We start from the raw sequence: 26,117 nt of genomic DNA on the forward strand, positions 1-26,117 counted from the left end.
TTAGAAACGGGAAAGGTGTACCACCTACTTCTCCTGGGACTACAGGTCGCCTGGCTCCACGTCCTCCTCTTGGCGCAAAAGGGAACCGTGCACCTCCTCCTGCTCCTGGTACAGAAAGGCAACTTTCATCTTCTCCACCTGACACTGAAGGGCGCCTTCCCCCTCCTGCTCCTGCTAACAAAGGGCGCCTTTCCTCTCCCCCTTCTGGCACAAAAGGGCGTCTGCCCCCTCCTGCTAAAAAAGGGCGCCTTCCCCCTCCCTCTCCTGGCACAAGAGGCCGTCTTCGCCCTCCTCCTCCTGGCAAAAAAGGACGCCTTCCCCCTCCTGGCACAAAAGGGCGTCTTCCCCCTGCCCCTCCTGGCACAAAAGGGCGCTTTCCCCCTCCCTCTCCTGGCACAAGAGGCCGTCTTCGCCCTCCTCCTCCTGGCAAAAAAGGACGCCTTCCCCCTCCTGGCACAAAAGGGCATCTTCCCCCTCCTGCTAAAAAAGGGCGCCTTCCCCCTCCCTCTCCTGGCACAAGAGGCCGTCTTCGCCCTCCTCCTCCTGGCAAAAAAGGGCGCCTTCCCCCTCCTGGCACAAAAGGGCGTCTTCCCCCTGCCCCTCCTGGCACAAAAGGGCGCCTTACCCCTCCCTCTCCTGGCACAAGAGGCCGTCTTCACCCTCCTCCTGGCAAAAAAGGGCGCCTTCCCCCTCCTGGCACAAAAGGGCATCTTCCCCCTCCTGCTAAAAAAGGGCGCCTTCCCCCTCCCTCTCCTGGCACAAGAGGCCGTCTTCGCCCTCCTCCTCCTGGCAAAAAAGGACGCCTTCCCCCTCCTGGCACAAAAGGGCGTCTTCCCCCTGCCCCTCCTGGCACAAAAGGGCGCCTTCCCCCTCCCTCTCCTGGCACAAAAGGCCGTCTTCGCCCTCCTCCTCCTGGCAAAAAAGGGCGCCTTCCCCCTCCTGGCACAAAAGGGCGTCTTCCCCCTGCCCCTCCTGGCACAAAAGGGCGCCTTACCCCTCCCTCTCCTGGCACAAGAGGCCGTCTTCGCCCTCCTCCTGGCAAAAAAGGGCGCCTTCCCCCTCCTGGCACAAAAGGGCGCCTTCCCCCTGCCCCTCCTGGCACAAAAGGGCGCCTTCCCCCTCCCTCTCCTGGCACAAGTGGCCATCTTCCCCCTCCTCCTCCTGGCACAAAAGGGCGCCTTCCCCCTCCAGGCACAAAAGGGCGTCTTCCCCCACCCCCTCCTGGCACTATAGGGTGTCTTCCCCCTCTGTCTCCTGGCACTAAAGTGCGCCTCCCCTCTCCCCCTCCTGGCACTAAAGGGCGCTTTCCCCCTCCCTCTCCTGGCACTAAAGGGCGCCTTCCCCCTCCTGGAGCAAAAGGGCATCTTCCCCCTCCCTCTCCTGTCACTAAAGGGCATCCTCCCTCTCCCCCACTTGAAACAAAAGGGCACCTTCCCCTTCCTGTTACAAAAGGGTGCCTTCCACCTCCTCCTGGTACAAAAGGGCACTTTCCACATTCAACTAAAACAACCGCAACCACACCCACTACTACTGTTACAAAATCCACTACCATCTCAGAACCCACCACCACAACAGCAACCATCACTTCTACAGAGCCCACCACTATAGCATTCACCATTTCCTCTGAACCGACCAACACAACTATAACCACTTCCACAGAACCCACCACCATAGTAACAACAATCACTGATACAGAATCTGCCTCCACAGCAACTATCCCTTCTACTGAATCTATTACCATAACACCAACCATAACCACTACCACTGAATCCTACATCACCTCTACAGAATCTGTGACAGAAACAATCACTGCATCCACAGAGCCCACCATAATAGAAACCACCACTCTTTCCACAGGGTCTGCAAGCACAGCAACCACCACTACTTCCACAGAATTCTCCACGGCAACCTTCATTACTTATACAGAGCCCATCACAATAGAAACTACCACCACTGCCTCAAAATTCACCAATAAAACAGCAACCATCCCTACCACTGAACCCAACAGAGCAACCGCCATCACTTCAAATGAATCTGCCACCATAACAGCAAGCATCACGACTTCCACAGAACCCGATATCACTTCCACAGAATCCTCCACCACAGCAACCATCATCACTACTACAGAACCTACCACAATAGTAGCCAATACTGTTTCCATTGAACCCACCACCACAGCAACCACTTCAGCTGAACCTATAACCACAACAGGAAACAATACAACTTCCACAGAATCTACCACAGCTGCCATCATTATTTCCACAGAACCCAACAAAATAGCAACCACCACTACTCCCATTTATCCCTTCACCACAGCAAGCATCACGACTTCCACAGAACCCGATATCACTTCCACAGAATCCTCCACCACAGCAACCATCATCACTACTACAGAACCTACCACAATAGTAGCCAATACTGTTTCCATTGAACCCACCACCACAGCAACCACTTCAGCTGAACCTATAACCACAACAGGAAACAATACAACTTCCACAGAATCTACCACAGCTGCCATCATTATTTCCACAGAACCCAACAAAATAGCAACCACCACTACTCCCATTTATCCCTTCACCACAGCAACCACCATCACTTCTACAGAACACACTATTACAACTACCAGTATACAATCCATAGAATTGCTTACCACAGCAACCATCACTACTACTACTACAGAACACACAACCACTACTTCTTCTAGAGAACCAACCACCACAGCAATCACAAGTTCAACTGAACCAGCCACCACAATAGCAACCACCATCACTTCCACTGAACCAAATACTACTCTCATAAAATCCTCCACAGCAAGCAATGTTACTTCCATGGAGCCTGCTGCAATAGAAACCACCACCACTTCCACAGAACTCATTGATAAAACACCAACCATTCCTACCACCAAGCCCACCACAGAAACCACTACCAGTTCTTCTGAACCTACCACCTCAACAGCAACCATCACTTCCACGGAACCCACCACCACTTCAACTGAACCTACAAAGACAATAGCAGCCAAATTTCCCACAGAGCACACCACAACAGCAATTACCACCACTTCAACTGAACCTAACAACTCAATGGGAAAAACCGTAACTTCTACAGAATCCACCACCACAGAATCTACTACCATTTCCACGGAATCTACCACAGCAACTATCATTACTTCCACAGAACCTACCACAACAGCAACGACTACTTCCACAGAGTCCACCAACTCAGGAACCATGACCATTTCAACTGAACCTTCTGCCAAAACTGTAACCATCATTTCCACAGTGCCAACCACCATAGCAACTACCACCACTTCAACTGAAACTACCACAACAGGAAACATTATAACTTCCAAGGAACCTGCCACCACAGCAGTAATCATCACTTCTTCAGAGCACACCACCATAGCAAACACCGCCACTTCTTCAGAACTGACCAACACAGCAGCCACCATAACTTCAACTGAACCTATCCCAACACCAGCAACCATCACTTACATAGAGCCCACCATCACAGCAACCAACACCACTTCCACTGAACCTCCCACTACAACAGCAACCATCACCATGTCCACTGAACGTTATACAACTTCCACAGAATATGCCACAGCCACCATTACTGTTTCCACAGAACCCACTACAATAGCAACCACCACCACTTTCATAGAGCCCACAACCACAGTAACCACCACTACTTCCACAGAATCACCCACCACAGCAACCATCATCACATCTACAGAACCTACCACATTTTCAACAACCATAACTTCCACAGGAGCCACAACCAAAGCAACAATCAACACCTCTGCAGAATCGACCACCACAGCAACCACTACAGCTTCCATGGAACCTACAACCAAAGCAACAATAAACACCTCTGTAGAACCCACCTCCATAACAACAATCATCACTTCTACAGAGCCCACCACTACAGCAGTACCCACTACTTCCTTGGAATCCCCCAACACAATGACTATCATGACAATTACAAAACCCACCACAAGAGCAATCATCACAGCTTCCACTGAAACCCTCACCACAGCAAACACCCCCAGTTCCATAGAATCAACCACCAGAACACCAACCATTACCACTTCCACAGAATCTACCACAGCAACTACTGTTACTTCTACAGAGCCCACCACTACAGCAATCACCAATATTTCTGCAGAATCCCACACCACAGCAACAATCATTACTACTACAAAACCCACCACCCAAGCAATCACCATCACTTCGACTGAACCTACCACTACAACAGGAACTACCACAACTTCCAAAGACATTATTATTCATGCAACAACCATCACTTCTATGGAATCTACCACCACAAAACCCACCATAACATCAACTATCACTTCCACCAAGCCCACCAATCCAACAACCACAGCTACTTTAACTGAACCTATTACCACAACATCAACCATCACATCCACAGAAACCCCCACCACAGCAACCATTATTACTTCAGAACCCATTATCAAGAAAACCACCATCACTTTGACTGTACCTACTACCTCAAACAGAACCACTACAACTTCTACTGAACCTAGTGCCACAGCTACAATCATCACTTCTAGAAAATCCACCAACACACCAACCAACACCACTTCCACTGAACCAACCACAATGGCCACCATCAAAACAAACACTGAACTTTATACCACTTCCACAGAATCCATAGCAGCCACCATCATTACTTCCACTGAATCAGCCACAGTAACAAACAAAATCACAAAGCCTACCACTACATCAACCATCACCATGTCCAAAGAATCCCCCACCACATCAATCAGCCTCACTACTACAGAATCCACCACATTAGCAAGCAGCACCACTTCCACTGATCTCAATACTACAGCAACCACTACCTCTGTAACTGAATCTACTACCACAGCAGGAACCACTACAACTTCCATACAACCCACAGCCACAGCAACAATCAACACTTCTTCAGAATCCATCACCACAGGAACCACCACTTCTACCAAACCCAACACCAGAGAAACTACCACCACTTCCATAGAACCCACCACCAAGGCAGCTACCATTACTACTTCCACAGAACATTATGCAACTACCACAGAATCTACTATACCAGCCATCATTAAAGAGCCAACCACCACAGTAACCATCATCAATTCAACTGGACCTACCACCAAAACAGCAATTATTACCACAGAACCCTATCCCACTTCCAAAAAACCCACCACCACCACAGCAGTCATCACTTCCACGGATTCCACTACCATAGCAACTACCACCATTTCCACAGAACCCATCACCACAACAGCAACCATCACTTCCACAGAGCCTTCCACTGCCATAACCACTGCTACTTCCACAGAATTTCCCACCACAGCAACCATCACTACTACAGAACCTGCCACAATAGAAACCACGGCTGTTTCCACTGAACACATCACCATAGCAACCATTATCACTTCAACTGAACCTACTACAACAGAAACCACTTCTAGAGATACCACCAGCACAGCAACAGTCATTACTTCCACAGAACCCACCACCGCAGCAATCAACACCACTGCAACTGAATCTGCCACCACAACAGGATCAACCACAACTTCCACAGATATCACCACCACCATAGGAACAAATATCAGTTCTACAGAGTCTAACACCACTTTCACAGAACCCTATATCACTTCTGTACCATCCACCACAGCAACCATATTTACTCCCACAGAACCCACAACAATAGCAACCACTGCAACTTCCATATCACCCACCACCACAATGGCAACAATCAGTTCCACAGAGCCCAACACTACAGCAATCGCCACCACTTCATCTGAACCTGCCACCACAATACAAATCACAACCACTTCCATAGGACCTACTACCAAAGAAACAACTATCACTTCCAAAGATTCAACCAAAATACCAACCACCACCACTTTAACTGAGCCTACCACCAAAACAGCAACCATCATCACTTCCCTAGGACCCTACACTGCTTCCATGGAATTTACCATGATAGCAACCACCACCAATTCCACAGGACCCACCACTTCAACAGCATCCATCACTACCACAGATTCTATCACCACAGCAACCACTACTACTTCCGTGGAGACCCCCACCACAGCAACAGTAGTCACATCTACAGAACCTTCCACACTGGAAACCACCATTATTTCCACAGAACCGATCATCAAAACAGCAATGACTGCTTCTACAGAACCTACCACTATAGTAACTACCACTACTTCCACAGAATTGCCCAATACATCAGCCATCATCACTACTACAGAACCCACAACAACAAGCACCACTGCTTCCACTGAACACAGCACCACTTCAAATAAACCTCCTACCAAATTAGCAACCTTCACCACTTCTATAGAACCCTATACAACTTCCACAGAATTAACCACAAAAACCATCATTACTTCCACAGAACCCACCACAGTAGCAATGACCAATATTTCCACAGAACCCACCACCACAGTTTCAATGATTACTTCCACAGAGTCCACCACCACAGCAGCAATATTCACTTCTAAAGAATCCACCTCCATAGCAACCACCAGTACTTTCACAGAAATTCCAACCATAGATATTATCAATACTAGTACAGAACTCACCACAAGAGCAGTCACTGCTTCCACTGTGCCCACCACCACCACTTCTACAGAGCCTAACACCACAATGGTAACCATTAACACTTCCAGAGAACCCTATTCCACATCCACAGAATCCACCACAGTAACCATATTTACCTCTACAGAACCCACCACAATAGCAAATACCATGAATTCTACATCATTTACCACCAAAATGGGAACAATTACTTCCACAGAGCCCACTACAGCAACTACCACTTCATCTGAACCTACCACCACAACTGAAAGCTTCACCACTTCCATGGAAGCCTATGCTACTTCCACAGGATCCGCCAAAATAGCAACCACTAACACTTCCATTTATCCCACCATCACTTCAACAGAGTCTACCACTATACCAACCATGACTATATCCACAGACTCCCCCACCACAACCATCACCACTATAGAACCTACCATAGGAGCAACTAACACAGATTTCACCAATCCCAGTTCCACAGCAATCGCTACTTCAACTGAATCTATCACCACAATGGCCACAGAGCAAACCACAAGAGCAGTAATCATCGATTCTACAGAACCCACCACCACAGCAACCCCAATCACTTCAAAAGAACCTACCACCATAACATCAACCATCACCACTTCCAGAGAATCCACCATCACATCAGCACCCATCAGTTTTACAGCACCCACTGCTACAGCAACATTCACTACTTTACCAGAGTTCTCTACCACACCAACCAGCATTAATACTACAGAATCAACCATGCCAACAATCACAACCCCTTCTACTGAACCTACTACCACACCAGCAATAACCTCTTCCATAAAATCAACCACCAGAACAGCAACCACCATCACTTCCACAGAACCCTACACCACTTCCACTGAGTCTACCACAGCAAACACCATTACTTCCATAGAGCCCACCACCACAGCAACCACCACTACATCTGCAGAATCCCACACCAGGGCAAAACTCATCACTACTATAGAACTCATCAGCAAAGCAATAACCACCACTTCAACTGAATCTACCACTGCATTAGGAACCACCACCACCTCCACAGAACCCACAACCAGAGAAAACATCTTCACTTCTAGAGAATCCTCTACCATATCAGCCACAATCACTGTAAGTGAACCCAGCACCACAGCAACCACCAATTCCACTGAACCTAGCACCAAGATAGTAACTATCACCACTTCCACAGAACCCTATGACACTACCACAGAATCCACTACCACAACAGCACCCATCACTCCCAAAGAACCTGCCACAATAGCAACTACCACCATTTCCACAGAACCCATTGCCACAAGAGCAACCATCACTTCCACAGAACCTGACACTACAGTAGACATCACTACTTCCACAGAATTACCCAACACAGCAACCATCACCAGTACTACAGTACCCATCACATCAGCCACTACCCCTGCTCCCACTAAATATGTAACCCCAGCAACCATAATCACTTCAACTGAACCTACCACCACAGCAGGAACCATCACCACCCCCACAGAACTCACCACCAGAGCAACAATATTTTCATCTAGAAAATCATCTGCCACCACAACCACAACCACTGTAACTGAACCCACTACCACAGCAACCACCAATTCCACTGAACTTACCACAATAGCAACTATTCCCATTTCCACAGACTCCACCACCACAACAGCAGCTATCACTTACACAGAACCTGCCACAATAGCAAGCACAACTATTTCCACAGAACTCATTGCCACAACAGCAACCATCACTTCCACAGAGCCTGCCACTACAGTAGCCATCACTACCTCCACAGAATTCCCCAACACAGCAACCATCATCAGTACTACAGAACCCACCACAACAGCAACCACTCCTGCTCCCACTGAACACATAACCACAGCAACCATCACTTCAAATGAACCTCCCCCCGCAACAGGAACCACTACAACTTCCACAGAATCAACCACAAGAGAAGCAATAGCCACTTCTACAGAATCTACCACCACAGCAACCACCAGTACTGCAACTGAACTTACCACCACAAAAGCAGCCACTACCACTTTAACAGAACCTACCATCTCATCAGCACCCATCAGTTCCATAGCACCCACTGCTGCAGCCATCAGTACTTCATCAGAACCCTCCACCACAGCAAACAGTATCAATACTACAGAAACCACTGGAACAAAAATCACCACCCCTTCAACCCAACTCACTGCCATAGCAGCAACAACCACTTCCATAAAATCTACCACCAGAACAGCAACCATTACCACTCCCACAGAACCCTATACCACTACCATTGACTCTACCACAGCAACCATCATTACTTCCATAGAGCCCACCACTATAGCAACCACTTCCACAGAATCCCACACCACAGAAACAATAATCACTACTACCAAACTCACCACCAAAGAAATTGCCACCACTTTAACTGAACCTACCACCACAACTGGAACTACCACAACCTCCAAAGAACCCTCTACAAGAACAACAGTCAGTTCTACAGAACTGACCACCATATCAACTATGACTGCTCTAACTGAACCCAGTAGCACTGCAACTACTACAACTTCTAATGAAGCCACTACCACCACAGCAACCACCACCAATTCCACTGAACCTACGACCACCACAGCAACCACCACTATTTCCACAGAAGATACCACCATAACAGGACCCACTACCACTTTCAAAGAACCCACAACCACAGCAACTGCCACAACTTCTAATGAAGGCACCACCACAGCAACCACCACTATTTCCACTAAGCTCTATCCTACTTCCAAAGAATCCACCTCGATAGCAACCACCACTACTTCTACAGAAACCCCCACTGTAGCAACAAACACAACTTCTACTGAACCAGCCACAGTCACCACCACCACTATTTCTATTGAACCCGTCATCACAGCAGCAATCATTACAGAGCCCACCTCTACAGTAACCGTCACCTCTTCCACAAAATTCCCCAACACAGCAACCATCACTACTACTACAGAACCCACCACTTCTGCTGAACCTCCCACCACAACTCCAACCACCATTCTTTGCATGTAACCCATCACAATAGCAACCACCAGCATTTCCACAGAACTCACTACTGTACCAATTACCACAACTTCCACAAAATTCACCACTACTGCAACCATCATCACTTCCACCACAGCAGCAACTATTGCTTCTACAGAATACACCTCCACACCAACTACCACTATTTATACAGAATTTCCCACTCCAGCAATTATCAACACTAGTACATAACCCATCACAATAACAATCACTACAAGTATTTTCACAAACTCCACTACCACAGCAACCACTTTCAGCATTTTCACAGAACCCACTATCACAACAGAATTCACAACCTCTTCAACAGTACCCATGCCTTCAGCAAAAGAGCCCACCTACCAACACAATATCAGCAGAAATTACCTCCACAGTTCCTACCAAAGTTACTACTCAAATTATAATCAGCCCTCCCTCCACCATATTGCCCAATACAACTGTCCGTGTTTACAACTCCCAAACTACATCCACCTGTATGAATTTAAAGAGTTCTGGGAATAAATTCCTTTAATTTCTTGTTTGGAGATGTGAAAAATTATTTTCTAAACTTCTCTGAGATCTTATGTAAAATGAACTTCAATTATTTCAATGGAACCTATCTTGTTCTAACCAAAGCAAATAAAGTGTTCAAGCAATTATATGCACGTATTGCTGTCTTGATGACTATCACCTTTCCTATTTTTATTACCTACCTACAGCTGATAAAATGAGTTTCAGAGAAAGAAACAGACACATTTTATGAGGGGGACAAAAAGCATTTAGTAAAAGATCTGCTCAAAGAGAATGGACAGTATTAAGTGAACCAGCAAAGGGTGTTGAGGCATACAAAGTCTAACCACAGTGGAGCTTGTGGTGTGCCTCAACTTGATGGGACAAAGGAGCGAATAGCAATACCAGAACCTGAATGAGAGTTGAGGACTGTGGATGAAATGAGTGTTATCTGTTGCTGTGAAGGGTCATCACTACTGCCCACAACAGGAAGAGAGCAGTATAATATCCCTTCCTCTTTCCTTCTCCTATTTCTTTCATCAATGGACTCCAACAAAAATCTGAGAGACAAGGAGTTTGTATGGTTGTCCTCCCAGGATAGAAAGCTAACCAGAAAAGGGTGAACTGCTCATTAGGAACTATTAGCACATATCAGTAGCAGCCTGTTCAGCATCTTGAAACTGAACAAGTAGGTAAGGTAAAATATGAGTTCCTGACTTTCTTGCATAGACAGGGAGAGAGCTAGCAGTAAGGTAAATTATAAAATTATATCAACTTTTACTGTCTTTCTCCCAGAAATGTACCAATCAATATGGACAATGAAATAGTAAAAATACAACACAAAATTTTTAAAATAAATATAAAATAATAAAATAGAAATAATGCATGCATAAATACATTAATATAAATTAAATACATTATTAAATTTTAACATGCTGTCTTGAGTACATCAGCATAAGCCAATGAATATAAAAAATGAAACAGTATTCTAATAAATTTATCATTTTACTTCCCCTCAAAATATCTCTCAAATTAGGTAATCATTTTTTAATAAAGACAGTGTCATTGATTTGGGGAGTGAAAAGTCCATTCTATCCATTCTAGCAAATCTAAATGTCTAAATGGAGACATGAGGCAGAATTTTATTTATTTTAATAAAATAGAATTAAAATGAAATTTGATTATAGCAGGAAAATACTTTTTAGAGGTATATCAGGTATATTAAGGTCATTTCAAATTGCATTTGTTCCTGAAAAATAAATTTTAAATTGTTTGAAACAAAAGATTAACCAACTTTTTATGGAATGTATAAAATGTCTGGGAGCATACAAATTTGTATCTCTGTATATTTAGCCTTTTAAGAATAACTCTGAAGTCCTACTTTAAGGCACTACTACAGCCAGATTGCCCCAGTCTCCTTGTCAGCTGTCATTACCATAATCTGGCTTGCAAATTTGTATAATATTTAAGCATCACATAAGGGATCATCATAAGCATGAGGGATCATCAGGGTCTCTGCAATGTCAGCTGTCTGTTTCCTTACCTGTTCTGCTAGTAGCAACTGAACAGATCCATGCCAATTCCAGTTTAATCTTCAATTTGAGGATTAAATAAATACTACTAGGCATTCATAGTCAAAACATTTCCTACCATCAAGGAGCTTTTTATCCCTTTGAGTTTAGGCATGCATTATCTCATCCCTCAACAAAGTTTTTAATGGGGGCAATCTGCCATCTCTGCCATGAGCCCTATTTCAGTCACCAGGCAAGGCTGGCCACTTGCTCACTCCTCTCCTCTCTTCCATGAGCCCATGGTAAAATAAGTTTGTTGGGTCACATCACACTGATGCTCCAGTGAAATGTAAGGGCTCATTGGTGATGAAAGTCTGCCATTAACTTCATTTCACCTTCAGCATACCTTTCCTCCCAAGCTTCTGTTTCCCATATTCCTGTTAGGTACAACTTCCAGTCAAGACTTAGAGCCCTTCCCACACCTATTCCCTCCCAAAATCTATTCCCTGTCACTCACACTTCCAGAGCTACTCCTCACATTCTGCAAGTTGTACCCTATATGTTTTTAGGAGGGCTATTGCCCACCAGCTGCACCATACCCAGTAAGTCTGCCCTACTTCCCTACAGACAACTGATCTTCTATTAATATGCTAGACACTTTCACCATGCTATCTGAAATTCCTGTTCTTTTAGTAGAAAATTTCCCAAGATCCCGAGATTTCCCTTGAAGAGTGAAATGAATGAACCAGGCTTCCCCCAAAAGACAGAGCTACTGCTGCTATTCAGTCACTCAGTCATGTCTGACTTTTGGTGACCCCATGGACCATAGCCCGCCAGGTACCTCTGTCCTTGGGATTTTCCAGGCAAGAATACTGGGGTGGGTTGCCATTTCCTTCTCCAGGCATCTTCTCAACCCAGGAATCAAATTCACGTCTCCTGCTTGGCAGGACTATTCTTTAGCAGTGAGTCACCTGGGAAGCCCTAAAGACAGAACATGTTTTCTCAAATCACAACTATTCAAGCCCTCTGCAACATTAAGTTATAAGCCTCCAGAAGTCTTAAAATGTTCTGTACATCTTTATCTCAATTTAAAAGAAAAGAAAAAGGCACTCTTACTTTCCAAATTTCTCTTAATCACAAAGGAGAATACATACCCATCAAACACTACTGCCATTATAACCAAGCCCACAGCTCCTAGGAAAAAGGCCATACCATAATCATAAAAGGTGACTAAGAACAGCTTATCAATTTTTTTTACTTTATTTTATTTTACAATATTGTATTGGTTTTACCATATATCAAAATGAATCTGCCACAGGTATATATGTGTTCCCCATCCTGAACCCTCCTCCCTCCAATTTCCAACCACTTCAAGGCATCATCAGATATCATATGTGTGTGTGTCTTGCATCATATCCACTTGGCTGGGTGAGGGAGAGAGTGAGATGTGAGTAAACTTTGACAGAAAGTTCTGTCGAATGAAAGAGCTGAGCCACATTGACTATGCTGCAGTGGCTGGACACAGTGGGTGTGATACACACAACAGTCACCATGACACAGGGTTGTGGCTGGAAAGTGAAAAATGCTTCACCTACGATGCTTCATGCAATTCAACGCCATTCACCTCAGAAATGTCTGCCATGTGTCAGGCATTGTCCTTGGTGCTTGAGTTTTAGCAAAGTACAGGGTTGTTATTTTCACAGAGCCTACTATTTGGCTGAGAAGATAGACATTAAAAAAAAATATTGCAAATGTTTTGCAAAAGCAGAGAGCTGTGTGATCAAATAGGAAGGAAGCAACCTATGTTAAGTGAAATTCCCTAAGCTACTGATGGCCCAGAACAGAAGGACTGATGCTGAAGCTGAAGTTCCAGGGCTTTGGCCACTTGACACGAAGAGCCAACTCATTGGAAAAGACCCTGACACTAGGAAAGATTGAGGGCAAAAGGAGAAGGGGGTGGCAGAGGATGAGATGGTTAGACAACATCACTGACTCAGTGGACATGAATTTGATCAAACTCCAGGATATAGTGAAGGACAGGGAATCTTGGCATGCTGGAGTCCATGGGGTCGCAAAGAGTCGGACGTGATTTAGTAACTGAGCAACAATTTCAATATCAAGTTCCAAAGTATAAAACATTACAGATCAACCAGAAAATTCTGTTCAAAAACCTCAAATGGGTTTCACTGGGCTAGAATTAAGGTGTCAGAAAGGCTGTGTTCTTCCTGGAGGTTCTAGGGGAACATCCACTTCCTCGTCTTTTCCAGCCTCTAGGGGTGGCCTAAGTTCCAAGGCTTGTGGTTTCTTCCTCCATCATCAACGTGCATCACTGCCTGCCTCTTCCATATTTAAGAACCCTTGTGATTACATGGTCCATCTAGATAATTCAGGCTAATTGGCTTATAATATGGTCAGCTGATTAGCAACCTTAATTTCATCTCCCATCTCAATACCCCCCTCACCATGTAATAGGCTTCACAGGATTCAGGGATTAGGGCACAGATATCTGGGGAGTGTATTCTTCTGCCTAAGCAAATGAGTGAAAGACAGGGATGCTGCCAAACATCCTACAGGGCACAGGATAGTCCCATAAATGTCAGTAGTTCTGGGGTTGAAAGACCCAGTTCAAAGTTGATGGATGAGTTATGCTTGGAATGTTACAGCTACAAGGAAGTAAAAGGAACTCTGCTGCTGGGGAGCTAGCAATCTTTCGTACATTGATCTGGGCTCTAGGCACACATGTGCATGCATAGGTAATGTGTAAAAATTCAAGATGTAACATGTGTGAAGGTAAAGATGTGCACACTTTACTGGAAGTATGTTATACCTCCTTAAAAGGCCAATAGTCATATACCCTAAGAAAATCACAATTTAAAAAGACATGTGGACCCCAATGTCCATTACAGCACTATTTACAATAACCAGGAGATGGAAGCAACCTTAATGTCCATCAACAGAGGAACGGATAAAGAAGCTGTGGTACATATATACAATGGAATATTACTCAGTCATAAGAAGGAACAAAATTGGGTCATTTGTAGTTAAGTGAATCAACACAGGGTCTGTCATACAGAGTGAATTAAGTCAGAGAGAAAAACAAATATCGTATATCATTGCATATATATGGAGTCTAGCGAAATGGTACTGATAAACCTATTTCTGTAGGACAGGAATAGTGATGCAGACATAGAGAATAGATTTGTGGACAAAGAGAGGGAAGAAAAGGATGAGACAAATATAGCACTGACTATATACACTATCATGTGTAAGATAGACAGCTAATGAGAAGCTGCTATACAGCACAGGGAGCTCAGCTCAGTGCTCTGTGATGACCTAGGGGGTGGGATGGCAGGGGGAGGGAGGCTCCAGAGGGAGGGGATATAGGTATGTGTTGTTTAGCTGTTAAGTCATGTTCGACCCTTTGCGACCCCATGGACTGTAGCCTGCCAGGCTCCACTGTCCAGGGGATTTCCCAGGCAAGAATACTGGAGTGGGTTGCCATTTCCTTCCTTCTAGGGGATCTTCCCAACCCAGGGATCAAACCTGTGTCCCTTGCATTGGCAGGCAGAATCTTTACCACTGAACACCAGGGAAGCCCAAATATATGTATACATATAGCTGATTCACTTTGCTGTACAGCAGAAACTAACACAACATTGTAAAGCAATTATACTCCAATTTAAATAAGTAAGAAAAAATGTCAACAATTTTTAAAGTACCTGTTAAACTTATGAGATTTAAGATATGGACATAAATACTGGAAGAAACCACTCAAGAGTTGGAAACACTTGCCTCTGGGGAGCAGGACTGAGATGTGAAAGGGTAGAACAGAGAGAGCTTTTTTTCCCCTTGGAGTCTCAGCTGACCTATAAAAATTTTAAATATGACAAAATAGGGGGAAGAAACTCTGCTGAGTCACCTAACAAAGGCCCACTGAACAGAACTGAGGTGAAGCAATGAGACAGAGAAAATCTACATTGGCCACCACGAGAAAAATTTGTTTTATTTAACACATGCATGGTACTGCCCAACAGTAAGAACTTTATAAATATAAGCTCATGTAACCCTTAAAACAATTATTATGTTCCATCAAACAGACTAAAAGTGTCAGAGTGTCAGGATTTGGTAGTCCATAAACATATAGACTTCCCAAGTTATGATAGTGGAAAGAACCTGCCTGCCAGTGCAAGTAGATGTAAGAGACTCAGATTCAATTCTTAGGTCTGGAAGATTCCCTGGAGAAGGGCATAGCAACCTATTACAATATTCTTGCCTGGAGAAACCCATGGACAGAGGAGCCTGGCAGGCTGTAGTCCATAGAGTCAGACACAACTGAAGCAACTTTGTACATGCACAAACTTATGGATATTAGAACTATGAAATACCCACTTTCTATATTACTGATTCTGGAAAAAATAATTAATAAAGTTGAATGTCTCACATTTACTTACGCTTACTCTCTCTCTTTCTCTCTCTCCCTAATACTTCCCAGAAATAGCCATGACATAAATAAGCCCAGATTATCTTTGTTGACAAGTTTTTTTCATTAGTAAAGATAATGGCCACAGGATTGGAAAAGGTCAGTTTTCATTCCAATCCCAAAGAAAGGCAATGCCAAAGAATACTCAAACTACCACACAATTGCACTCATCTCACACACTAGCAAAGTAATGCTCAAAATTCTCCAAGCCAGGCTTCAATAGTATGTGAACTGTGAATGTCCAGATGTTCAAGTTGGATTTAGAAAAGGTAGAGGAAGCAGAGATCAAATTGCCAACATACATTGGATCATCCAAAAAGTGAGAGAGTTTTAGAAAAACATCCACTTTTGGTTTATTGACTATGTCAAAGCCTTTGATTGTGTGGATGACAAAAAACTGTAGAAAATTCTTAAAGAGATAGGAATACCAGAGCACCTGATCTGGCCTCCTGAGAAATCTGTATGCAGGTCAAGAAGCAACAGTTAGAACTGGACATGGAACAACAGACTAGATCCAAATCATTAAAGGAGTGCGTCAAGGCTGTATATTGCCACCCTGATCATTTAACTTATATGCAGAGTATATCATGAGAAACGCCGGGCTGCATGAAACACAAGCTGGAATCAAGATTGCCAGGAGAAATATCAATAACCTTAGATATGAAGATGACACCACACTTATGGCAGAAAGTGAAGAACTAAAGAGCCTCTTGATGAAAGTGAAAGAGGAGAGTGAAAAAGTTGGCTTAAAATTCGACATTCAGAAAACTAAGACCATGGCATCTGGTCCCATCACTTCATGGCAGATAGGTGGGGAAACAATGGAAACAGTGAAAGACTTTATGTTTTGGGCTCCAAAATCACTGCAGATGGTGACTGCAGCCATGAAATTAAAAGACGCTTGCTCCTTGGAAGAAAAGCTATAACCAACCTAGACAGCATATTAAAAAGCAGAGACATTATAATCCAGCAAAGGTCCGTCTAGTCAAAGTTATGGTTTTTCCCATTCATTCATGTATGAATGTGAGAGTTGGACTATAAAGAAAGCTGAGCATCGAAGAACTGATGCTTTTGAACCGTGGTGTCAGAGAAGACTCTTGGAAGTCCCTTGGACTGCAAGGAGATCCAACTTGTCAGTCCTAAAGGAAATCAGTCCTGAATATTCATTGGAAGGACTGATGCTGAAGCTGAAACTCTAGTACTTTGGCCACTTGATGTGAAGAACTGACTCATTTGAAAAGACCCTGCTGCTGGGAAAGATTGAGGGCAGGAGGAGAAGGGGACAACAGAAGATGAAATGGTTGGATGGCATCACTGACTCAATGGACATGAGTTTGAGTAAGCTCTGGGAGTTGGTGATGGACAGGTGGACAAGGAAGCCTGGCGTGCTGCAGTCCATGGGTTCGCAAAGAGTCAGACACCACTGAGTGACTGAACTGAACTGAACTGAACTGAACTGAAAGATAACAATAGTAGTAGTCACACTTATAAATCTTTAGCCCTTGGTTATATTAAGGGTAGCCTACCCTTAATGAGATAGTAAAGGATTACTGACCTCAGATTCCAATACTGTTACTAATGGGGCACATCCAGGTTTTGTGGGACTGGAATCTTATATCATTTGGGTGGTCCTCTTAAGGAAAAGAATACAAAATTATGAATTCTAAATCATGTACAAGAGTGAATGTCTACTTAGAAAAATGTAAGAAATCTCAACAAATTATAAACTTTTAAAAACTGACACAATCTCCTCCCTAAAAATCTTAATAATCAACCACCTAAAAAATGTCTACATTCTTAGTAAGTTGAATTTTTTAGTCTTTGATTACCACTTCAAATGACATGACTTAATGAAATGTTTCTTACAGAAATTATCATTTTCTGTAAGAAACAAAAAATAATAATTCAGTTTCCCTTTAGCATGTATGTGTGTGCTCAATTGTGTCCAACTCTGCAACCCCATGTACTGTAGGCTGCCAGACTCCTCTGTCCATGGAATTTTCCAGGCAAGAAATACTGGAGTGGGTTGCCATTACCGTCTCCAGGGGAGCTTCCCACCTCACGGACTGAACCTCCATCTCTCGTGTCTTCTGCATTGGCAGGCAGATTCTTACCACTTGTAGCACCTGGGAAGCATGGATGATTAAAACATATTTTTATTATTGATAGTTTAGAAATTTCATTTAAGCTTTACTACTCATTGTTGGCAATAACATGTAAATTTTTTAAATCATTACCAAATATTGGGATATTTTGCCAAGTTTCCTTCATATATGAACTGTAAGAGTTCAAAGTAATGAAAGTTTTCTTATAAAAGTAACTTATCTTAAAAGTTTTTTGAAACCATGCAGTTTATTGATAATGTCCTCAATTATAGTAATATATTATGAGTTTTATAATATTTTTGAAAATACTAACATTTCCTGGATATGCATAAAATATGTGGCTCAAAATAAAGATGTACTCACTTTTAAATTGGAGCTTCCCAAGTGGCTCAGTGGTAAAGAATTCTCCTGCCAATGTAGGAGATGCAGGCTCAATCCCCAGGTTAGGAAGATCCCCTGGAGAAGGAAAAGGCAACCCACTCCAGTATTCTTGCCTGGGAAATCCCATGGACAGAGGATCCTGGAGGGCTACAGTCCATGGGATTTCAAAGAGTCAGAATAGCTTGGTTCATGCACTATGAAAATAGAAAATATGAATATTATATTCCATGACATTCTTGAGATTGATATAGAATAGATGATAAATAGTCTATGGAGTCACAAAAGAGTCAGACATGACTTATAAATTAAACAACAATAATTAAGGCAGGAGTTTCCATTTTGACTAGGCATCAATGAGAACTAAATTATATCTTTACAATTTTCTGTATCTGATGAGTAAAATATTTTTCACAGTCTCTGTACCTTTCAAAATGTGTTTCTCTTCCTCTGTCCACTCTTCTTTTGGGACTAGTAACTCTAAGATATGTTTTTACACTGACATGACATTTGGCCCTACACATTCATATCACAAAGCCAAGTAATATAATTATTTCCAGAAGCTGCTTTTACACCAAGAAGCCTAGTAATAACTTAACTATACCTAAAAGTGACTGTGACCCACATAAATATATCCTATTATGTCCAAATTAACTATATTCCCCCTCTCAAGTCCCGTATAACGTGTTCTCCAAAAGGCTTGCAACACCCTCTCCAGTGCCTCCAGACACAAAAGGAAGTGAGACAGAAGAAGAATTGAAGAAGAAAAAGACATTAGTCTTAACCTTTCATGATTAAATATTTTATTACTATAAATACTGCAAAAAAAAAAAAAAAGGACTTTCCTGGTGGCTCAGACAGTAAGGAATCTGCTGGCAATGTGGGAGACCTAGGTTCTATCCCTGGATGGGGAAGATTCCCTGGAGAAGGGAATGGTTACCCACTCCAGGATTCTTGCCTGTAGAATTTCATGGAGAGAGGAGCCTCTCCATGGAATGGAGGATGATGGGCTACAGTCCATGGGGTTGCAAAGAGTTGGACACAACTGAGTGTCTGTCTAGTCAAGGCTATGGTTTTTCCAGTAGTCATGTATGGATGTGAGAGTTGGACTGTGAAGAAAGCTGAGCACCGAAGAATTGATGCTTTTGAACTGTGGTGTTGCAGAAGTCCCTTGGACTGCAAGGAGATCCAACCAGTCCATGCTAGAGGAGATCAGTCCTGGGTGTTCACCTCATGCGAAGAGTTGACTCATTGGAAAAGACTCTGATGCTGGGAGGGATTGGGGGCAGGAGGAGAAGGGGACGACAGAGGATGAGATGGCTGGATGGCATCACTGACTCGATGGACGTGAGTTTGAGTGAACTCCGGGAGTTGGTGGTGGACAGGAAGGCCTGGTGTGCTGTGATTCATGGGGTCGCAAAGAGTTGGACACAACTGAGCGACTGAACTGAACTGAACTGAGTGACTAATCACAGCACAGTATATTACAAAAATGTATGACCATATGACTACTTTGATATGTATTCTCCTCTAATTAAGAGACTGGTTCCACCTCATTAGAACTGATTCAAATGTATTCTTTTTAATGGCTGAGTAATACTCCATTGTGTATATGTACCACTGCTTATTATACAGAGTGAAGTAAGCCAGAAGGAAAAACATAAATACAGTATACTAACGCATATATATGGAATTTAGAAAGATGGTAACAATAACCTGGTGTACGGGACAGCAAAAGAGACACTGATGTATAGAACAGTCTTATGGACTCTGTGGGAGAGGGAGAGGGTGGGAAGATTTGGGAGAGTGACATTGAAACATGTAGAATATCATGTAAGAAACGAGTTGCCAGTCCAGGTTTGATGCGCAATACTGGATGCTTGGGGCTGGTGCACTGGGACGACCCAGAGGGATGGTGTGGGGAGGGAGGAGGGAGGAGGGTTCAGGATGGGGAACACATGTATGCCTGTGGCGGATTCATTTTGATATTTGGCAAAACTAATACAATTATGTAAAGTTTAAAAATAAAATAAAATTTTAAAAAAATAAAAAATTAAAAAAATTTAAAAAAAAAAGAGAGACTGGTTCCATTTTTGATGTTTGACCATTGACAGCTTTTAAATTCCCAAGCTCCTCCCTGTCTTTCCACATCTGAACAACTAAGAGAAGAAATTCAGTGTGTATTTCATGTTTTTTGGTGTCCAAGAACAATTCGAACTTCACAGTCCCCAAACCCACTGTGAACTCTTGCCCAGACCCACCTCTCTAAAAGCCATAAAGGCTCAGCTCACTTTCTCTGCTTCCCTTAAGCCACCTGGACCAGACTGTACCCACAATGATCTCCCCAGAAAGTCATGTTGAGTGTCTGTGAAATCTGCATAATATCAGATATAATACTGATATTATACTAATACTAAGGTCATTTTCCAGTATGTTAAACTTTCAGAATCCAGTTTGATGGGTTTGTCATGACGTTAGCTAATGCTTTGTAATACTAAGGTCACTAATACTAAGGTCATTTTCCAGTATGTTAAACTTTCAGAATCCAGTTTGATGGGTTTGTCATGACATTAGCTAATGCTTTGTAAACCTGCATACCCATTGCACTCAACCAGGACAACAGGAAATGGGTTTCCAGGCAAATGTGGACATCAAGGTCACAGGAAGAGGCCACCTGCAGCATATTCTTTCTGCCTGTGATCCATCTGTCCAGCTCCACCCTGCTCTGGCCTGTGAGACTGAACTTCTATTTCTCCTCTCTTTCATGAAATGGGAAGCCTGGTACTTTTGACACTCATTTGCAAACCTGACTCTGCTCCTTTGCATTTCTGACTTTTCCTGATCAATGGTTTCTTATCATCTGGTTACTATTATTGCAAATTTGATCTCTGTGTGCTAAATCCTGGTCTCTATCTTTTGGACCTCAATTTGTCACCTGATACAAACCCAATCTTGATCTTTACTTCATGATTCAGTTTGTTGTTGTTATTTTTAATTTTATGCTGCATCTATTGATTGACTGATTTCTATGATTTGCCAATGTCAGCTCATGAAGGGCAACATAACAGGGAAGACTAAGAGACAAGGTAAAGAGAACCTAAAATATGGCACAAACCCATGCAACAAGTTGATGCCAAGAGATCAAGGAGTCTAGCTGGATCCCAATTACTTCATATTCATTCAAGAAAAAAGTTTGATTACTTTTTTAAGAAATAATTAGAGATAAAGACATTATCCATCAGATTCATCTTACTAGGGAAGCTCTATGGAATTGAAGGCTTCCATATACAGAAAAACCACACACTGAATTCCTAACTGAGCTACACATCTTACAACTACCTTATAAATGTGTGTGCTGATTCCAGAAATGATTAGAAGAGAAATATGAGTATCTAGGAAAGTCACCCTCACTACAGGGACACCACTTAAAATGCTAGACTGTAATCATTCCCACTTTCCAAATACTGTTTTGAAGTAAAGAGCATGTAGACACCCGATAGACAACTAAGTTTGATTGTCTTAAATATAAACCTCCTCACTATGTTTCAGGGTTGCAAATAAACCATAAAGCATCTTTGTGAAAATAAAAAACTACTACCCCTTCTACCAATTTAATACAACCCTTTACAAAAGTTCATGACAGACGCTGGGTGGGTAACACTCGGTTACTGGAGCCAGCTCAGCTCAGAGGAGCAGATATAAACCGAGAAGGGCAAACTCATCGAGAGGGCGTCTGCGGGACCATGGAGAATGGATTTACATATGAAGATTATCAAGACACTGCAAAATGGCTTTTGTCTCATACCGAACAGCAACCTCGAGTGGCAATGATCTGTGGTTCTGGGTTAGGAGGTCTGATTAACAGATTGACTCAAGCCCAGACCTTTGACTACAGTGAAATACCAAACTTTCCCAAAAGTACAGTGCCAGGTCATGCTGGTCGACTGGTGTTTGGGATCTTGAATGGCAGAGCCTGTGTGATGATGCAGGGCAGGTTCCACATGTATGAAGGCTACCCGTTCTGGAAGGTGACGTTCCCAGTGAGGGTTTTCCGGCTTCTGGGTGTGGAGACCCTAGTGGTCACCAACGCAGCTGGAGGGCTGAACGCCAACTTTGAGGTTGGCGATATCATGCTGATCCGTGATCACATCAGCCTACCTGGTTTCAGTGGTGAGAACCCTCTCAGAGGGCCCAATGAGGAAAGGTTTGGAGTTCGTTTCCCTGCCATGTCTGATGCCTACGACCGGGATATGAGGCAGAAAGCTCACAGTACCTGGAAACAAATGGGGGAGCAAAGAGAGTTACAGGAAGGCACCTATGTGATGTTGGGGGGCCCCAATTATGAGACTGTGGCAGAGTGTCGCCTGCTGAGGAATCTAGGGGCAGATGCTGTTGGCATGAGCACAGTACCAGAAGTTATAGTCGCAAGACACTGTGGACTTCGAGTCTTTGGCTTCTCACTCATCACAAACAAGGTCATCATGGATTATGAAAGCCAGGGGAAGGCCGATCACAAGGAAGTACTAGAGGCTGGGAAGCAAGCTGCACAGAAATTAGAGCAGTTTGTCTCCCTTCTTATGGCTAGCATTCCACTGCCAGGGCACACCAGTTAACCAGCCCCGGAGTGGGTTGGCCTCTCCATTATGGGATCCGAGGAGCTGCTGCCTACTTCAGCCCTTGCTGGAGTCACATGCCTCTGCCTTAGGTGGCGGCAGAAAGGAGGGTCACCTTCCCTGCTTCTCCCACCAGACCTTACTGGTGCTGAGCCCTCTTCTGGTCAGTTTGTCATCTCAAAATGATTTCCACTCCTATTCCTCTTCAAGAACTGGAGCCCCAACCCTAGCACACATCCAAGGATTTAGTTTGGGGCCCTCAAACTCAGCACAGGAACTATTACTTGCTTAAGATGGTCCTCTCACATTCCTCGGAGTTCAGTTCTGCCTCCTCAGAGCATTGGAGACCATACAGGGAAGAGCCCATTGCTTTTGGATTTTTATGCTATTGTATTTTGAATAAAGAGAAAGATGAAATAAAAAAAAAAAGTTCATGACTTAGTAAGCAGGAAAAAGGCTAGATTTCAACTCTCACTTACCCCTCTTTCTGGGCATCTTTGATCAGTGAGTAACTCATACAAACATATTGGCAGACTTGATATTGTCAATAATGACCAGAGGATGACTATGGCATCTCAACTTTCATCTTACTAGTTTTGGACATCACAGACCAAAACTGATGGAGAGAACATACCTAGGCTCTCCCTCTGTCCCTGACTGCTCTGGTGAAGAGGAAATGTATTCTCTTGTATGTATTCTCTTGTCACTAATGTGACTGCCTGGCTGATAGCTGAGAACACTGTGGTCAGGGACTCTTCTCTGCTTTTCCTAAGCCTGAGTCTTGGACGCTCATGGTCCGGAGACTAATCTCCATTATTCAGCCACCATAAACAACACCTGAAAGGATATGCAGTGAAAGATGAAACACTTGGGTCCTTCTCCAAAATACCTAGAGATTAATCCAAAGTCTAGAAAAAAACACATTGAGTACTCCAAAAGAGTATTGAAAAGGCCCAAGAAGTAGAGAGCAACCTGAAGGGCTTTCTGTCTGTTAGCTATAAAACGAGCAACTTGCTGCTGTAGAACACAACAAAGGCTTTATCCCTCATCCTAACAAGACGCTTCTGCTAAAACAGGAAACTGCTTCAACTGACTGACAGTATTTTATGAGCCTTGAAGATTGGTGTGGAAAAGGCCTGCCAAAAGAAACCACTAAATAATTTCAAATTTCATGTCCCAAAGAATAAAGTTTTCTAGAAAGCAAAAAATAATCCAAACAATGATACATCCTTAAAACATGACAATTCAGAGATTCTCACTTCTCATGGACACAGGTGATGTCAACTGTCTGCTCGGGTAATTGAAAGAGAAGGAATTGAAATATTAAAGGAGACTTTTTCTGCTAAATACAGTTTCTCTAACCTTCTGATACCCACTCTTAAGGATATTAACCTGGAGACAGAATCAACTTTATAGACTTTTTTACTTCCAGAAAACTCTATTGTTATCCCAACATAAAAAATGTCTCAACTCCCTGTGTCACTGAGCATTAGATTATGAAAATCTTCTTTTTATTTTAAGTAATAGAGTTTTATGAAGAAGGAAATGGCAACCCACTCCAGTATTCTTGCCTGGAGAATCCCATGGACAGAGGAGCCTGGCAGGCAAGGGTTGGACATAACTTAGCAATTAAACCACCACCAATAAAGTTTTAACTAACAGATAATGTCTTAAGCATAAAAAATAATTCCAAATCAATCTGCCAACTTTGCAAAGTATCTGTACCCAAGGTGTTGGCAAACTGTACAGTTCTTTTGGAAGGAAAAGAAAATCTTTCACGCAGACACTCTACCCTAGATTGAGAAACAAATCTAAGAAACATGATACAGTGCTGAAAACAAAATAAAGGAAAACAGAGGTAGATAGTGTTCTGTCCTTATTTAAACAGAGTATAATCTCATACAAAAGAGAGGAAGAGGAATTAGAAAGAACATGCTAGAGATGGATGACTTCACAGGGCATGAATCTGGGAAGTTTTAACTATAAGAACAGGGAGCTAGACACATACATATTAATGTAAAAGAGAAAAAAGTAAGAGAAAAGCATTCAAAACCTCATGGAGATATTACTTATTAAGAAATCCTGTATCTATTGGTATTAGTTTCCTAGCGGTATCCTAAAAAATGCTTCACACACTTCGTGGTTTAAACACAAAAATGTATAGCGTCACGGTTCTGGCTGTCACAAGCCTGCCTCTGCCTCTGGGTGGGGAGCAGCCAGTACAGAGCCAGCTAGCTCTCCTTTGGTATTCGCTCAATCCTTTATTCTGTGAGCAGGCCAGGCTGTTAGGTTAGAGCCTTTCGCGTTTGGTTAGAGCCATCCACTGGATCATCGAAAAAGCAAGAGAGTTCCAGAAAAACATCTACTTATGTTTTATTGACTATGCCAAAGCCTTTGACCGTGTGGATCACGACTAACTGTGGAAAATTCTTAAAGAGATGGGAATACCAGAGCACCTGATCTGCCTCCTGAGAAATCTGTATGCAGGTCAAGAAGCAACAGTTAGAACTAGACATGGAACAACAGACTGGTTCCAAACCAGTAAAGGAGAACGTCAAGGCTGTATATTGTCACTCTGCATATATAACTTATATGCAGAGTACATCATGCAAAAGCCCAGGCTGGGTGAAGCCCAAGGTGAAATCAAGATTGCCAGGAGAAATATCGATAACCTCAGATATGCAGATGACACCACCCTTATGGCAGAAAGCAAAGAAGAACTAAAGAGCCTCTTGATGAAAGTGAAAGAGGAGAGTGAAAAAATTGGCTTAAAACTCAACATTCAGAAAACTAAGACCACGGCATCGGGTCCCATCACTTCATTACAAATAGATGGGGAAACAATGGAAATAGTGATTTTATTTTGGGGGGCTCCAAAATCACTGCAG

At 43.2% G+C, this 26,117-nt stretch overlaps 3 protein-coding genes across 6 annotated transcripts in view; 2 read left to right on the forward strand and 1 right to left on the reverse strand.

The window, feature by feature from the left end:
* The window catches only part of LOC133249654 (serine/arginine repetitive matrix protein 2-like), a 215,312-nt gene extending 213,970 nt beyond the window's left edge, over window positions 1–1,342 (reverse strand). For all 4 annotated transcript variants that reach the window (XM_061420391.1, XM_061420390.1, XM_061420392.1 and 1 more), the window contains exon 1: window positions 29–1,342. In XM_061420391.1, the coding sequence (XP_061276375.1) occupies window positions 126–1,145 (1,020 nt within the window). In that variant the 5' untranslated portion in view covers window positions 1,146–1,342 and the 3' untranslated portion in view covers window positions 29–125. The remainder of the gene's footprint in view (window positions 1–28) is intronic.
* LOC133249170 (mucin-2-like) lies at window positions 1,332–10,293 on the forward strand (the record flags this gene model as incomplete). The annotated part of the gene is made up of 1 exon (XM_061419235.1): window positions 1,332–10,293. A coding segment is annotated over one exon (8,313 nt), but the record flags the coding sequence as incomplete, so codon positions are not given.
* Window positions 10,294–22,261: 11,968 nt separating this feature from the next.
* Window positions 22,262–23,658, forward strand: LOC133249660 (purine nucleoside phosphorylase-like). Its single transcript, XM_061420396.1, has one exon. The coding sequence runs from the start codon at window positions 22,360–22,362 to the stop codon at window positions 23,227–23,229; it is 870 nt and encodes a 289-aa protein (XP_061276380.1). The 5' UTR covers window positions 22,262–22,359; the 3' UTR covers window positions 23,230–23,658.
* The last annotated feature ends 2,459 nt before the right edge of the window (window positions 23,659–26,117 follow it).

This window comes from Bos javanicus, chromosome 6 (assembly GCF_032452875.1).
Source record: "Bos javanicus breed banteng chromosome 6, ARS-OSU_banteng_1.0, whole genome shotgun sequence".
NCBI lineage: Eukaryota > Metazoa > Chordata > Mammalia > Artiodactyla > Bovidae > Bos > Bos javanicus.